Source organism: Narcine bancroftii, unplaced genomic scaffold (assembly GCF_036971445.1).
Source record: "Narcine bancroftii isolate sNarBan1 unplaced genomic scaffold, sNarBan1.hap1 Scaffold_240, whole genome shotgun sequence".
Taxonomy (NCBI): Eukaryota; Metazoa; Chordata; class Chondrichthyes; order Torpediniformes; family Narcinidae; genus Narcine; species Narcine bancroftii.
The window spans coordinates 104257-120498 of NW_027211975.1; the positions used below are offsets into that span (position 1 = coordinate 104257).

Consider the following 16242-nt stretch of genomic DNA (forward strand, 5'->3'; position numbering starts at 1 on the left):
GGTTTGACCGTTTCATCTACCGCTAGCTTCAATTGTTGACCTTTCAGCTTTCCTACTCCTTGGAAGACTGCGGGGAATTCTTGCTTCATATTCTCGTATGACTGAATTGAATTGACACAAGCTCCAATATGAAGTATTGCCAGGTCTTGCGCTGTGCTTCTACTCAGCAATGGTTCTCCCCTATGACCATAAACTCTGCTTCGGTGTACTTATCTCCAGCTTCAACAGTTGCAGTAAAACATCCAATGGTCTGCAATGGCTTGGTTACTGTGTATGGATACAGTTTCTTGGAACACTTCTTTGAGGTACAGATGATCTTTTTCCTTTTCAACTTCTCCCATAAATGTCGATCAATCACATTACTGTCACTGCCTGAGTCTACAATGACCTGCACTGTCACTCCACCAATGATCACTGGGACCTTCTCATGATGTACTTCATTCAACGTGAATTGGTAACAACTCTGTTCCTCCTGGGTATCATCATCGTCACCGTCTATCTGGCGAATGGTATCTTTCTTTCCAGGATACTTTCCTTTCCCCCAGGCTTTGCCTTTGGAAGTTGTACTCTTCCTCTTCTGGTCTGCATTGGACTTGCTTTTGCACTTCTTTGCAAAGTGGTCCTTACCTCCACACTTTCTGCAAACTTTGCCTTTAGCCGGGCAATATGGGTCTTTTCCAAAGTGACCTCGGTTTCCACATCGATAACACTCCACGTCCTGTGTCGGCGTATATCTTGGCTGATTATGGCGATGTGAGAGCCTCTTAATTTGCTGGCTTGAGTTGTCTTTCAGGGTCATGGTATGAAATTGCCCTTCAACAGCCTCTAATGCAGCAGCAATGGTTAAAGCATCGGTGAGTTCCAACTCACTCCCTCCTTCCAGTAGACGTCTTCTGAGTTTATCTGATCTACAGTGCTGTACGACTTGATCCAATAATTGGTTGTCCAAATCAGCTGGCATGTAATTGCATCCAGCAGCTAGCTGGCGTAGTCTCGTCACGTACTGAGCAATTGTCTGGCCATCTTCTTGTCTCGTTCTCTGAAACAAATGGCATTGAAATGTAGCATTCGGTGTCACTACATAGCGTGCATTTAATGCATCTACTGCTTTCCGGTACTCATCCTTTCTTCCAGTATTCAAAAATGTCTTAAATGTTTCCCGAACTGTGGGTCCTGCAGTGAAAAGAAGTAACGCCCTTCTCTGTGCTTTTTGTTCAACTGTACCGGTATCTAGAAATAGGCCACGACTGTCGGCGTGGGATTCAAATTCTTCCAGCCATGCCTTCCACTTCACACTTACAGTACTTGCATCACCCGTTGGGTCAAAATGAGCAATTCCACTATGTGTTAGAAAGTCACAGTTTGCACCAGCCATGAGGAAATATTCCAGCCCCAAAAGTACTGAGCAAAGAGAAAATTCTTATCACCTTGAAGTTGTCTGTAAACCTCTGTAATCTTGTTTAGTCTTTAATTTTCTTCAAGCTTATCCCATCCTCGTCGCCAATGTCACATTTGTGGCCCGAAATGTGAAGTTAATAAAACATTAAATACAAGTTTATCAGGTAAACTTCTGAGTGTCTTTTATTCTCCCGTTTCCTTTGTTCTCCTGCTTGTGTTCTTATCTCTCTCTCTCATACCAAGTGACTTCCGGTACATCTCATACATATTCATTATCATGACAACAGAGAGTTGTTTTTAGGAGTCTTTCAGCAGTCTCACTGTCTACGGGAAGAAGCTGTTTCTCAGCCTGGTGATTCTTTCCCAATGGGAGTCGCTGGAAGCTACTGTGTGCGGGGTAGTAGGGGGTCATCAATGATTTTTGCAAGCCCTTTTTAAACAAGAATCCCACTAGATCACATCAATGGAGGGGAGGGAGACCCTGGTGATCCTCTCTGCCACTCATGGTCCTGTGGATCAACCTCCGACCTGATGCTCCACAGCAACCGAATTTCACTGTGACGCAGCCGGCCAGGACACTCTCGATAGAGCTCCTATTGAAGGTTGACGTAATGTGGCTGGTAGCCTTGCCCACCTCAGTCTTTTCAGGACGTGCAGTTGCTGTTGTACTTTCCTGACAAGTGAGGAGGGGAGTGTCCAGGATAGGTCACTAGTTAAGTAATCTCCAAGGAACTTTATCAATAGCCATCCCTGGTCCTCTTGAAGTACACGATCATCTCCACATTGAGTCTCAGGTTGTTATTCTCACACCATATTGTTAGAAATTAAAGTACCTTTAAAGAAATTGCTCGAGACAAAAATTGAGAACAAAGAACATTTATTACAACAACAATGCAAAGTTGGGTGCTTCCCCTTACCCTGGGAATACACACATATACTGGGGCTCACCCAACTTTTATACAGTCAATTTCAGTATCAGAGTGCCCTCCCCCTTACATTCTTCTGCCCCCTGGATGGGTTTGGCATAGGTAATCCTTCCTGCCTACGTGCAGTTTCAGTACACTTGGAGGACCAGGGGGTATCCTGTGGGTGCCCCATCATGTCATTGTCCTTATTCACACCTTCCTGATTCTCGGGGCTACAATCTCTTGGTATGCGGAGTTGACTCATTCTATCTAGGGTTGGCTAATTTCATATGTATAAATCTGTGTATGGTTAGCTAATTAGATATGTAGGACTTGGTACTTCTGTCCAGGGCTAGGAGACCTTTATCTGATCCAGACTACCTCAACTTCCTACATTCTATTGTACCTTACCATTCCTTTTCTTAGTCTTATGGTCTTGTCACAAAGACTAGAAGATTCTTATGTTAATCGTGCTGACTCTGCTTTCCTGCATTCTAACCCCCAAGCTTATCCTGTTTGTACTGGTTACAGCCATTAACTGATGAATTTTAGTTTCTTCCATGTTCATAATTTTAGATCAATTTTCCCATCTCTCACAATCCTCACTTTTCTTTTAGATCAGTAATACTGATCTTTCACCATGATCAGTGTTACTGATCTTTGGTTACTAGTGTCAGTGTGACTGATCCCCCCCCCCCCCTTCCTCACTTTTCTTTTAGATCAGTAATACTGATCTTTCAAGTGTAAGGTGTAGTTTTACCCAGCTGGTCAATAACCGAATTGTAATCTCTGCGTAAAGTCTTTAGGTAGGGGAGCACCATGAAGGTCAGAGTAGCGAGTCCAGCTGCTTATTAGGGTTGCGAGTATCAGGCTCCAGTTCTCAGTAAAGAGTCTAGTCCATCCCACATCAGTCCGAAGTTGCCACGTCTGAACATGGGCATAGGCAGATTCACGTTGAAACATTGAAGCAGTGTCTTTTAACCACCCGACTTTTGTAAGCATTGTCCTGACGAAGTTCTTTGAGAGACGCTGCCTTCAGCAGCGAACGAGTAGCAGTAGTCAGGCGGTTCCGTTGAATTGTGGCTAGTATCTGATGTCCTCTTCAGCCCCGAACCCTAGGGCCACCGATCTCCGAAGGCTGTCTGGAGCCTGATATTAAAGTGTCAAGCAGCTCACGTTGTTGGTAACTGGTGCTCCCCTTCACGGGGTGATGAAAAGAGACCAAGCTGGGGGGGGATTGTTTCTTGTGATTTAACTGTGTGTTGCAGCCTGTCTGTGTACATTAGCATATGTATTAACTCTCTCTCTCTGCGACATGTACAATCCTGACTACCATTCTGTCTGTCTTTGTCCCACCATGTCCTTTGTGCTATTGCTTTAAAACTCCTGTCTTTAATACCTGTGTAGGCTAGGATACAAATTAGATGTACTCCACTAAAGCTGTTCAGTTCCCCTGGTCCGTATTGGAATCCCTTGTTAACCCATATCCCACTATGACTATACATTAAATCTATGCCCTGTCTACATTCTAAAGGAGCACAATTGTAACCTCTGCTGCCCCTATTCCAGGAGGACTTAAAACATAGCGAGTACTGAAGTGACATATCCATTTAACGAACAATATTTCAAAAAAAGTAATAAACAACAATAAATGTAAAAACCATTAAAATACGGCAATAAAAAATACAACAATAACTGTATAAACCATTAAAATACGACAATAAAAAATACAACAATAACTGTATAAACCATTAAAATACGACAATAAAAAATACAACAATAACTGTATAAACCATTAAAATACGACAATAAATGTAACATTACGGCACTTTGTCACGGCGCAGTGTAAGTTTCAGGTCTGAAGGATGAGGAACTGCACGCCAGGTTGAGGGTTGAATCTGTGTGTCGTGATGTTGTGGTTCAGAAGCTGGTTTAATTCTTTGAATGTGGGTCCAGCCTTTCTCTCTTGTTCTTACTGCGGTGTCTGTAATTAAAAGTACACAGAAGGGACCATCCCAGGCAGGTTTTAGTTGATCCTCTTGCCATGCTTTTACATATAACCAATCACTAGATTTTAATAAAATGAATAACAATCTGACTTTCCTTTGTGTTAGTGTAAAAATTGTAAAATGAAACACAAACCATATTTGCATGGGTTTTGAATATGTTAGACCTTATTAAAATGCAGTTGGAGCTGCTTGTCTGTATGGGGCACAACCCTCCAATTTGTTAGAGTACATAACAGACATTGTAGCACAAGAGCCTCTGCAAGAGAACTTGAAACATATTCAACCTTTAGTTCTGCCTTAAGTAAAATGCCTTGTGCCACAGCTCACAACCATATTCCATATAATAACCATATAGCAATAACAGTACGGAAACAGGCCATATTGGCCCTTCTAGTCCGCACCGATTTACATGAAACTCCAACTAGTTCCACCTACCTACTCCCTGCCCATAACCCTCCAACCCCCTCACATCCATCTACTCATCACTGCCACTGTAATATAGTTGAACTAACCACTACACTACCCAAAGTGAGACAAGAGCCCATGCATTTTCTGACTAAAGGTCACAAGTGCAGCCAACAGATTACTTCAAGGCACTTTCAGCCTTGCTCCTCTGTGCAGCCATGTAATCTTTGAGAAGAGGCAAACATAACCAAGGGCATTAAAAGGGTAAAAATCTGGCAATTTTCTCTCCACAGAGAGCATTGGGGAGCCTGGAACCGATTGTTGATTTTGTAAAATGAAGTTGAACAGGCTTGTACACATTTTCAGACTGCTTGTGCAGTGAGTGCCATACACCATGGTCTTCTGATTCATTGGTGAGGAGGTGATCAGTAAGATGCAGCAGTGGAAGCGCTTGCTCAAAGGCTGGAGGAATATTAGACTTAGACCTAGATTTGTCAGAATGATAAGAGTTTATCTAAAGCTGGCTGTAGATAGAAGAACATCACAGGTGCTCCTCAATTTACGATAGGGTTGCGTTCCAGCAGACCCAGCATAAGTTGAAAAAAAATCTTAATTGGAGACGTACCTTGTCTAACATTGACAGCACTGTATCAGTCCTCATACTGATCCCGCTGCCCCACTCTCTAATGACAGCGCTGTATCAGTCCCCATACGGATCCCGCTGCCTTGCTCTCTCCCAACAGTCCCTGTAAGCTTTCCGAAAATGTGATTAACCAACGAGGCTACAAAAAATTCACTTTAGAGGAATTATCAAAGTTTATTGGAAAAATCAACGATGCTTGTGATGACCTTTAACACATTATATGAAAGTAAATGACAGTCATGCTATTGTGTCATCGTAAAATCATAAGTAGGGGAGCACCTGTATTACCTTTCATATTTTTCCAATGTTGATTGCACACACAATCATTTAAGTACCGGCTAGTTTCTATAATATTGCACTTAAAGTTTTGCTGCATGAATCCTGGAGCTTGTGGAGTCATTAGTGAATCAAGAAATATTGGTGCCCTGGCAATTTCTCTGTACCATGCCAATTTCCCAGTCCTGAAGCCGGGACGTAGTGAATAGTATCAGGTACAAGATCTGTGAGTAATTAATGCTATTATTATTCCTATGCGCCCAATTGTTCTGAACGATGCCACCAATTTAAATCATATTCCACCTATTGCAGTACTCACACACCACCATAGACCAGTTCGCAGGTTTATTTCTCCATTAAGCTGAATCCAGTCGCGCAGGGTTTACCTCCGTGATTATTTACAATGTAACTTCCGCACTACCGGATTTAAATATAAACCTGATGAATGGGGAAAGTTATCATAAATTAAATAACAGCGGCAATACAGAGAAATTGTGCTGAGGCATTAATTTCACTCCGGAGGAAAATGCACCAGAGAAATAAATGATTAAACTTATAGGAATCCCCATAGGAATCCCCAGAGGTATCTTTATTCTCCAGAGGTGGGTGATCTTTAAACTCACGGACCTTGACTGCTGAATGTGTAGAAGAAATGTACTAAATCTATTGATAGGGCTCCATACCTCTAACTGCAAGACAAGAGCCTGAAGCCTCAATTTCAAGTGCCACAGTGCACTTAAAGGGACATGCACACTCCCCCTTCAACTGGCTGATCCAGCCACTTTACACATCAGATCCTTTCTTTATCTTACATACACTTAAAATAAGATGTGTCGAACTCACCCTATTTGCGCAAACATTTCTCCCTGCAAATGTTATAACATCACAACTCTCAGGTACTCCCTGTGCAAAATCACATTTGAATACAATTTATTTCATAAATTGGAATTAACTGGTAGTTAAATTCGCTAATTCTACAGTATTGAAAAACGATCATTTATGACATTTAATTTTTAGCATGAATTTTAATCAATATTGGTCAGTGACTGAAGTGGGAAGTCGTGATTTATGAAATTATCTCTGGTCTCTACTCTCCCACTCCCGACGCTTCTCCCAACATTCAGGAGCTGGCACACAGTCCCTGCCTTTTTCATGTTACTCATCTACTATTACTTTAACTGCTTGCATCAAAATGTTAGCCTTTGCTTTCTGCTTATCCTCAGATGTCTGGACAAATGCTTTTTGTGTGATCTGTAGAAGCTGGGTTATTCCCTGCTCATGCCAATTTTCTGTCTTTTGTAATTTTCTCCTAATGTCTGGGGCTGAGTTGGTAACAAAACCTGTTAGTACCAATTGTTCCCCTGCTGGGGATTCTATGTCGAGACCCCCATATTGTATATATATTTGGTCCCAAAAATTGGTCTAACTGTTCGGCACATCCCTGGGGATCTTCTATCAGGGAGGTCAGTTCTTTCTTAAAATTACGTACTTCAGTGCTGGTCAGGGGCACATTTACGAACCCAAGACCTTCTCCCATGGGAACCTCCCACAGGGGTCGCATCCAGCTAATTTCTGGTTTCTTAGATTTGTGTTCCTGTTCCCTGAGAAGTGAATCGCAGGGTTCTGCCACTTCTTCCTGAGGGATCTCAGGCTGTTCTGAATTACAATGTTCTACCTCTACTGTTAACGGAGGTGGTAATCGAGCGCTTTGTGAGTGAGTTACCATACCACTCCTATTCTCTTCTCTTTTCTCTAGCTGTGGGGGAGGAGGGGAAGGTGCAGAAGGGTAGGTCATAGGAGGGGAAGGAAAGATAGGAGCCGGCATAGGAGGAACATAAGGTGGAGGGAGGGAATGTAACACATCCCAACCCTGTGATTCAGGGACAAAAGGTTCCTCCTCTCTCTTATCCCTGAATTCTTTCTCATTCAAAACCAGTTGTTCAATGGGTCCCTTGAGCCAGCAGGCTGCATATTCCCTGCTCTCAACATTGTCTTTCTGGTTTTGATAGAGCCATAGGTTCAAAGCTTGACACATCCATTCATCCTCGGATCCGAATTTTGGCCAGTACACGGAGCTCCCTTTAACCGGGTATTTAACCCATTCAATACAACAATACCTGACCATTGTCAGTTTTTCTTTCCCACGGGTCTTTCCTGTGCCCCACTCAGATAACATCAACCCAAGCGGGCTGTACGTAGCTATCTGGTGTTCACATCCTGAACCAGGACTACAACAATACCTGACCATTGTCAGTTTGTCTTTCCCACGGGTCTTTCCTGTGCCCCACTCAGATAACATCAACCCAAGCGGGCTGTACGTAGCTATCTGGTGTTCACATCCTGAACCAGGACTCTCTTCCTTGCTACTCATTATTCCCATACTTATAAACAAGTAAAATTCCTCTTACCGAGTTCCAGTAGTAATGCTCTAGCGCGCTTCCTTCCGTTGTTTGTTCTCAATGCCTCTTCTCGGATATCACTCGCTTCTTCCACTGACCAGCTACCCGTCGCCCGTGAGTCCAGCTGAATCAGCCGGGGTGCACCTACTCTCGTCGTCGGGGTACTCTCTCAGTGGAGGGAGTGTGATCCCGGACGAGTCCCCATTTGTTAGAAATTAAAGTACCTTTAAAGAAATTGCTCGAGACAAAAATTGAGAACAAAGAACATTTATTACAACAACAATGCAAAGTTGGGTGCTTCCCCTTACCCTGGGAATACACACATATGCTGGGGCTCACCCAACTTTTATACAGTCAATTTCAGTATCAGAATGCCCTCCCCCTTACATTCTTCTGCCCCCTGGATGGGTTTGGCATAGGTAATCCTTCCTGCCTACGTGCAGTTTCAGTACACTTGGAGGACCAGGGGGTATCCTGTGGGTGCCCCATCATGTCATTGTCCTTATTCACACCTTCCTGATTCTCGGGGCTACAATCTCTTGGTATGCGGAGTTGACTCATTCTATCTAGGTTTGGCTAATTTCATATGTATAAATCTGTGTATGGTTAGCTAATTAGATATGTAGGACTTGGTACTTCTGTCCAGGGCTAGGAGACCTTTATCTGATCCAGACTACCTCAACTTCCTACATTCTAATGTACCTTACCATTCCTTTTCTTAGTCTTATGGTCTTGTCACAAAGACTAGAAGATTCTTATGTTAATCGTGCTGACTCTGCTTTCCTGCATTCTAACCCCCAAGCTTATCCTGTTTGTACTGGTTACAGCCATTAACTGATGAATTTTAGTTTCTTCCATGTTCATAATTTTAGATCAATTTTCCCATCTCTCACAATATCACGAGATTATCTACAACTTGTCTGTTCAACAACACATCATTGTTTCTAATGAGGCCAATTTGTCAGCGCTATATTACACGCGGAGACCTAGTCACGTTCTGTCATTCCCGCAAACAAAGATGCTGCTTTTTTCACAAACAGCACCTGAGCTACTGTTTTAAGGCCACAAGGAAGCTCGGTACAAATTCAAGGCCAATGCTGTGAGCTGTGATATTCAGCTGGCTGTGTGCTCATGCCTCTCCTGCAGTGGTTTACAAACTTCCCCCCTAAACTCACATTCCACTTTAAGCAATCCCTATGCAGTAAATGGTCTGTGATTAGTAAAAGATTGCTTAAGGTGGTATTTGAGTGGGGAATAAAGGTTGAGAACCATTTCTCAAGACCCAATTGCTACTGAAATATTTTGCTTGAGAAAAATTGTCATTGGCCCATTTCCTTTGGAGTTCTGAAACCGTGCACATAACGAGTCAATTAGGTACAATTGAAACAGTGGTTTTCAAACTGTTTCCTTTCCACTCACTTACCACCTTAAGCAATCCCTTACTAATCACAGTTCACTGATGACATAGGGATTGCTTAAGATGTAATGTGGGTTTGGGTTGTGGGGGGGTGGGGTTTGAAAACCACTGCTCTAGAGATTCTACCTGACCGATCTCCCAAGCACTTGTCACATCGATCTCACAGTCACTCAAATGCTAATTGGAGAAAATCTCCATGGAACGCTGCTGTGGGAGAGCAGCAGCAATCAGCAAGGACTGCTCTGAAAGAAGCATAGGTGTCACAAGACTCGTACACGAAGTTCAGGAACAGTTGCTAGTCCTCAACAACAAGTGCAATCAGATATTCTTACATTTCACATCATTTATTGCTGAATATTTATTTAATGTATTGCACAGTTAGTTTGTTTATATTTTTTCTTTGTCTACATTTCTCTTTCTTTTTATACATTTTTTTTGAGCACAGATTTTTTCACTGCTGGTAAATAGAAATTCTGCCTGGCCTGCAGGGAATAGAATTTTGGGGTTGTACATGATGTCATGTATGCACCCTGACAATAATCTGAACTTTGAACACTGCCTTTATTGGTTTAACTCTGTGGCCGTTACATCCTGTCACTTTTCATGACCTTCTCCCACTCTCTTTGTCTTTCGTCTCTCTGAGGGATATGGAGGAATTCTTTCAGGCAGCGAGAGCTGAATCTGTGAAATTGGGTTGTGGAGGCCAAATCATTAGGTGTATTTAAGACAGAGATTGATAGGTTCTTGATTAGCCAGGGCATCAAAGGTTATGGGGAGAAGGCTGGGTAGTGGGGATGAGTGGGAGAATGGATCTGCTCATGATTGAACAGTGGGGCAGAGTCGATGGGCTTAGTGGCCTATGTCTCATGGTCTTATCTTTTTGCAGATCCCATTCCCCAGCGGACGCGTTGATCATTGCAAAAGCCAACAGCCCTCTGGAATACCCCACACAAGGGCTGCAAGTACGTCCCCTCAAGACCATCATGATACCAGGTCAGGGATTCTATAACGCAGACCAATTCCAGCAATCCAGCATTTCTTTGTCATAGATCTTTGCTGGTAAACTGAGCTGTGGGAGTTCGGGGGTGGTGGGGTAAACTTGGTGGGAGAGGGGCTCAGGGCTCAGATCCACCATGATGTTACTGACTACTAGAAGAGTTGTGAGGGGCAGAATGGCCTGACCCCCTGTTCTTCACACCACAGGATCAAGAGGTGGAGTGATCTCTGCCCCGTTTCAGTGCAACAGGCTCAAAGTGACAAATGGCTCAAACAAAGAAAATCATGCTTGGGGGCTGAATGTTCATTTCTCATCCAATTGTTCCAATACAACCTGACAGACCAGCGTTCTCGAGTCCATACCTTCCTATGCTCAGAGGAACAGGACCTAAATAACCTTATGCCCGTTACATTCAGTGTGAGCCAACAAATTTGATGTGGATGTTGCTATTCCATGGAAAATGTGCCAGTCTCCAGCTTTCACTCAGGGGTCATCGCAAGCCTTTCAAATCGTGTTCATGTGGGTTTTGCCTTGGTGCTCTGGTTTACACCCATCCTTCAAAATATATTTGGGGTAGTAGATGGCATGGGTTTAAATGGTCATAGAATTGGCTACTATTGTGCAGTAATGAATTGTAAAATTTTAAAAAATAATTAAATCTGGGATGGAACCAGAATAACACTGTTGACAGTGGAAGGAACAAAGGAGCTTGCATTATAGCACCTTTTATGACCATAAATCCATAAGATATAGGAGCAGAAGTGGGCCATTTGGATTGTAGAGTCTTCCCCTCCATTCACATATCCCCACTCCCTGCCTTCTCCCGATAATCTTTAATACCTTGACTATTCAGATACCTATCAAGCCCTGCCTTAAATACGCCCAATGACCTGGCCTCCAAAGGTGCCCATGGTATCAAATTCCAGAGTTTCACCATTCTCTGGCTGAAGAAATTCCTCTTCATCTCTAGAGACTTCAATCCTGAAGTTGTGCCCTCTTGTCCAAGGCCCACTAACATGGAAACCACTTTGCCACATCTACTCTCAACATTTAAAATGCTTGTATGAAGTCCCCCTTTCCCCCCCCCCCCCCCACCACATTTTTCTGAACTCCAAGGAGTATAGTCTAAACTTACCTTGTATGCAAATCCCTTCATACCATGAATCATTCTTGGGGATCTTCTCTGAGCCCTCTCCAATGTCAGCACACCCTTTCTTAAAGAAGGAGCCCTTCTTGCCATACTGCAAGTTAGGCCTCACCAGTACATTAAAAAGCCTCAACATTATATCCCTGCTCATATATGCTCTTCCTTCAGAAATGAATGACAACATTGCTTTCACCTTCTTCAACACCAACTCAACTTGGAGGTTAACCTTTAGGGTATCCTGCACAAGAACTCCCAAGTCCCTTTGCACATCCAAATTTTGAATTTTCTCCCCATCCAAATAGTTTGCCCTTTTATTCCTTCTACTAAAGTGTATGTACATTAACATCATATTTTAATTGCCATTTCTTTGCCGATTTTCCCAATCTATCTAAGTTTCTCTGCAGTCTCTCCGTTTACTCCTCACTACCACACCTTCTACCTATCTGCAAACTTAGCCACAAAGCTATTTATTCTACCATCCAAATCATTAACATTTCAGGTAAAAAGAAGTGTCCCCAACAGTGACCCCTGTGGATCACCACTGGTAATGGGTAGCCAACCAGAACAATCTCAAGAGCTATTGAGGCAACAAAGTACTTTTGAAGTGCTATCGCTGTTATGTGTTATAATGTTGGAAAAGTTCCACATGCCAGGATCTTACAAGCAGAGCTGTGATTAGTTTAAATTTATTTTTTTTAAATTTATGTGCAAAGCACAGTAACAGGCCCTTATGGCCCACGAGGCTCTTCCACCCAAATACCACAGTTGAATTACAAACCCCATATGTTTTTTGACGGTGGAAGGAAACTCATGCAGACATGGTGAGAACATACAAATTCATTACAGATAGCACTGATTCAAACCAGGGTCACTGGTGCTGTAATAGTGTTGCGCTAATCACTACGCTAACTGTGAGCGGATAATCCACAGATCATCTGGATTGGAGAATGGGGAATTAGTGAGGTGGGAGTGGGGGGGGGGGTAAATGACATGCAATATTTAATGTTTTTCTGAAAAGAGAGATTGGATCTTGTTTTATCAATCCATCAGAAAGCAGCGCCTCAGCCCTGTACAGAGAAGCAGGCTCAATTACATGAGACCTTAAGACACGAGGAGAAATAGGCTATTCAGCCCATTGAGTCTGCACAGCCATTTCATCATGAACTGATCCCCCCCCCCCTCATTTCTTCCCCTGTCACCATCCCCCAGCTCTTTCTCTCCCTTCTCCATCTCCTTTTGCACAGATGTGATAAATTCTTAACTCTATCCTTATCATATCCAATGAACACTTTTTGTTGCTCAGGATCCCTCCTCCAGCCAGCATCGTCTGAATTCTGAGATTTCCTGACATTTCCTGGTTCTGGTTCATTCTGCTTATTCCTTGAAGAAGGGCTTAGGCCAAAATGTTGGCACTATATATTTGCCTTTTATGGATGCTGAAAAGACCAGCTGAGATCCTCCAACATTTCAGTGTTTTTTTTACTACAATCACAGCGTCTGCAGACTTTCACGTTTGATCTATTTCCCTACTCAGCCCCACTGCCTGGCCTTCTCCCCATAACCTCTGATGCCATAGCTAATCGAGAACCAATCGATCTCTGTCTTAATGACCTAGCATTGCCTGTGACAGCAAATTTACCACCCTCTGGCTGAAGAAATTCTTCTGTTCCAAGTGGCCACTTTTCAATCCTGAAGTTGTGCTCTCTTGTCCTAGACTCTCCCACTATAGGAAACAACCTTTCTACATCTACCTTGTCCATGCCTTTCAATGCACAAAATGTTTCAATGAGATCCAACCTCATTCTTCTAAATTCTAATGTGTACAGGCCAACCGCCGTCAAAAGCTCCTCAGATGACAACCCTTTTATTACCAGAATCATCCTTGTGAACTTCCGGTGAACCTTCTTCAACATCCTTTCTTAAAAGGGGAGCCCAAAACTCCTTACAGTACTCCAAGTGAGGCCTCAAAAAGCCTTAACATGCTCAAATCTCTATGGTGGTGCCAACAGCCTTCCAACCCTAAGCCACAGGCAGTGCTTCTGTAGAAAATGAGTTGTCCAGATGCAAGTTGATGCAAATCATGGATGTTAAGCTTAAACTGTAAACTGGAAGCAAGGCTGCCCAACACATGTTGAACACAGTGGGAATTGATTGGTTACAAACATTACAAGCCTTGGAGCTCCTTAATGTGATGAAACTGGAGACCCTTTTGAGAGAGATCATTTCAAATTTGGAAATGGATTGGAAGAATTGAAGCAAGGTACCCGTGGAAGTTGGAGGGAGGCCTTATAGATTCAATTATGGTTTTTAGTCTGCAGGCATGTAACAGCACAATCAAGGAATTTTGCCGCTACACGGGCAGTCTAAAAGGAACGTGCAGGAATTTTGAGTCGATTCCTATACCGCAATTTATCCTGCAGAACCCCTACAACTCTTTGGAGGAAGCCTGCAGTGTAAATCGTACTGGAAAAATTCATTGACGCCATCCACTCTACTGCACGTCCAACCAGACTGTTGCACTCAGGTACTTGCAGTCTAAAAATAGGTGCCCAGTGTGAAGAGCCACATGGGCAGTAATTATGTTAATTTTTTCTGCAATTTTCCTGACATTGCAATCTAAAAAACCATAATTGTAAACATGAAGTATGCAGATCCCATTAAGGCAAGATGTGAATTTGAATTCAAATGGTGTGGCTCTTTCTGGGCTGCATCCGTGTATAGCAACCAGTGGTTAGTTGATCAAGGTTACAGTTCCTGTCTTCCTTAGACTGGCTCAAGTTTCAAGGTTCCTTTTATTGTCAAGCAATAACACATAAAAATGTAATACACATGATATAATTTAACTTCCTACACGTTTGTGAAGCCATTCAGTGCCCGGTGCACTTCGGGAACCCTTTTTGCCCACAGCACCCTCTCGAATCCTGGTTTAAATACCTCATTCACAAGCTAGTCTCCAGCAGCCCACAGCCTGTGTGGGTCCCCTGACCACAAGTCACCCGCGGCCTGTGTGGGTCCCCTGACCACAAGTCACCCGTGGCCTGTGTGGGTCCCCTGACCACAAGTCACCCGCAGCCTGTGTGGGTCCCCTGACCACAAGTCACCCGCGGCCTGTGTGGGTCCCCTGACCACAAGTCACCCGCAGCCTGTGTGGGTCCCCTGACCACAAGTCACCCGCAGCCTGTGTGGGTCCCTCAGCTGCTGACACTCTTGCTGATTCGCTGACATTGTCATAATTCTGTAGGGTCGTCTTCTCTGGTTCTCCTTCTCTATGAGGGGGGGAGGTTCTCTCCATTTCTGGTGCCCTGCACCGGACCGCTGCTCCCCCAGATTCTGCAACCTCTCATGGCAGCTGCCAAACAGGCATCGCCATGCTGGGCACAGACCTCTACGGTTGCAGGATTTTACTTGCAAACACCGTCCGCTGCTTTAACAAGCCATTTAATGCCAAACAGACCCATTGGCTTCAGGACCAGTCAGTAGGACTTTGCAGAGTAGCACTATGTTTAACCTCCCTGTTCTACCCATGTCCACACCAGTGGGAGCACTGCCATTACAGCAGCTTTGGCCGTGCCACCATTGACCTTGAGATCTCGATGGACAGTTACAAATGCAGCCTTCTCAAAGTTGCTCATCTCCTCTGAGTAGAACCTGAGGGAAATGAACTCAGAGGATTCTGTGGCCCCAGACTTAAGCTTCTGTGCTTCCTTTGTTGCAGGTTTAAGTTCACAAGCTCCACCTAGGAACCTATATCGGGTAAGATATTTACAGCCATTTGCATCTTTAAATGTTACAATGTGCTCTCTGTCTGCATGGACTGCCATGATACCAAGCCATTGTGCTTTACCATTTATGTGACCTGGTTTATTTAAGAGAGGAGTATCACCTGGATTATGAACTGCAGCTGTTTAAACACCTGGTATCAAGGTATTGTTGAGGGACGTTTTGGAGATTGGGTAGGAAAATGTACCTGATGGTTTGAAGCAATGGTGCTGCAGCCTAGAGGTCCTGAATGGGAATGGGGCCTTATCCCGCTCCTGGGAACGTGGGCTCCACCTTTTTCCCAGCATAATTGAACAGAAGCTCCTCCCGACACTTCCTCCCTCATCGTGTCTGGTACTTGTATGAACAAAAGTCTCTGAGTTGTTGCTGGGAGGGAGGAGGGCAAAATCCATCCTGAAGGTCATTGGTCAGGATCTGCCCCTACCTTGAGGCAGGTTGAGAAGGGCCCAACTGAAGGAATTGGGAATCACTAGAGGAACTGAGGGACATTTTGGGGAAGAGTGGAATGAGACAGATTTTTTTTCCCCAGGACCACGATCATGTCAGCAGTTCATGAATGTAGATAACAATTGGCGGCATTTCCGGAGCTGCTGTAATGGTGCAGACCCCGGAGAGCGGGGACACAATGGTGCTTGCAAGGTTCAACCACCCAGTCCTAATGCTGGCAACTCTGTACAGACATTAAACGGCCAGTTAGATTGCCCAATGGTGCTTGTAAGTTAAATCCTGCAACCGCGGAAGACTTTGCCCAAGATGGCAGTGCTTGCTCTCAGCAGCAGCCACAAAGGGTTGCAGATTCTGGGAGAGCAGTGGGCTGGCAGAGGGCACCAGAAACATGGAGAACACACGCCTTTGACAAGTAGAAA

General features: G+C 43.9%; 1 protein-coding gene across 2 annotated transcripts in view; it reads left to right on the top strand.

Annotated features, from left to right (window-relative positions):
- The window catches only part of LOC138750716 (beta-1,4 N-acetylgalactosaminyltransferase 1-like), a 78818-nt gene that overhangs the window by 13035 nt on the left and 49541 nt on the right, over positions 1 to 16242 (top strand). For both annotated transcript variants that reach the window (XM_069912811.1, XM_069912812.1), the window contains exons 4-5: positions 10339 to 10445; positions 15312 to 15349. In XM_069912811.1, the coding sequence (XP_069768912.1) occupies positions 10339 to 10445; positions 15312 to 15349 (145 nt within the window). The remainder of the gene's footprint in view (positions 1 to 10338; positions 10446 to 15311; positions 15350 to 16242) is intronic.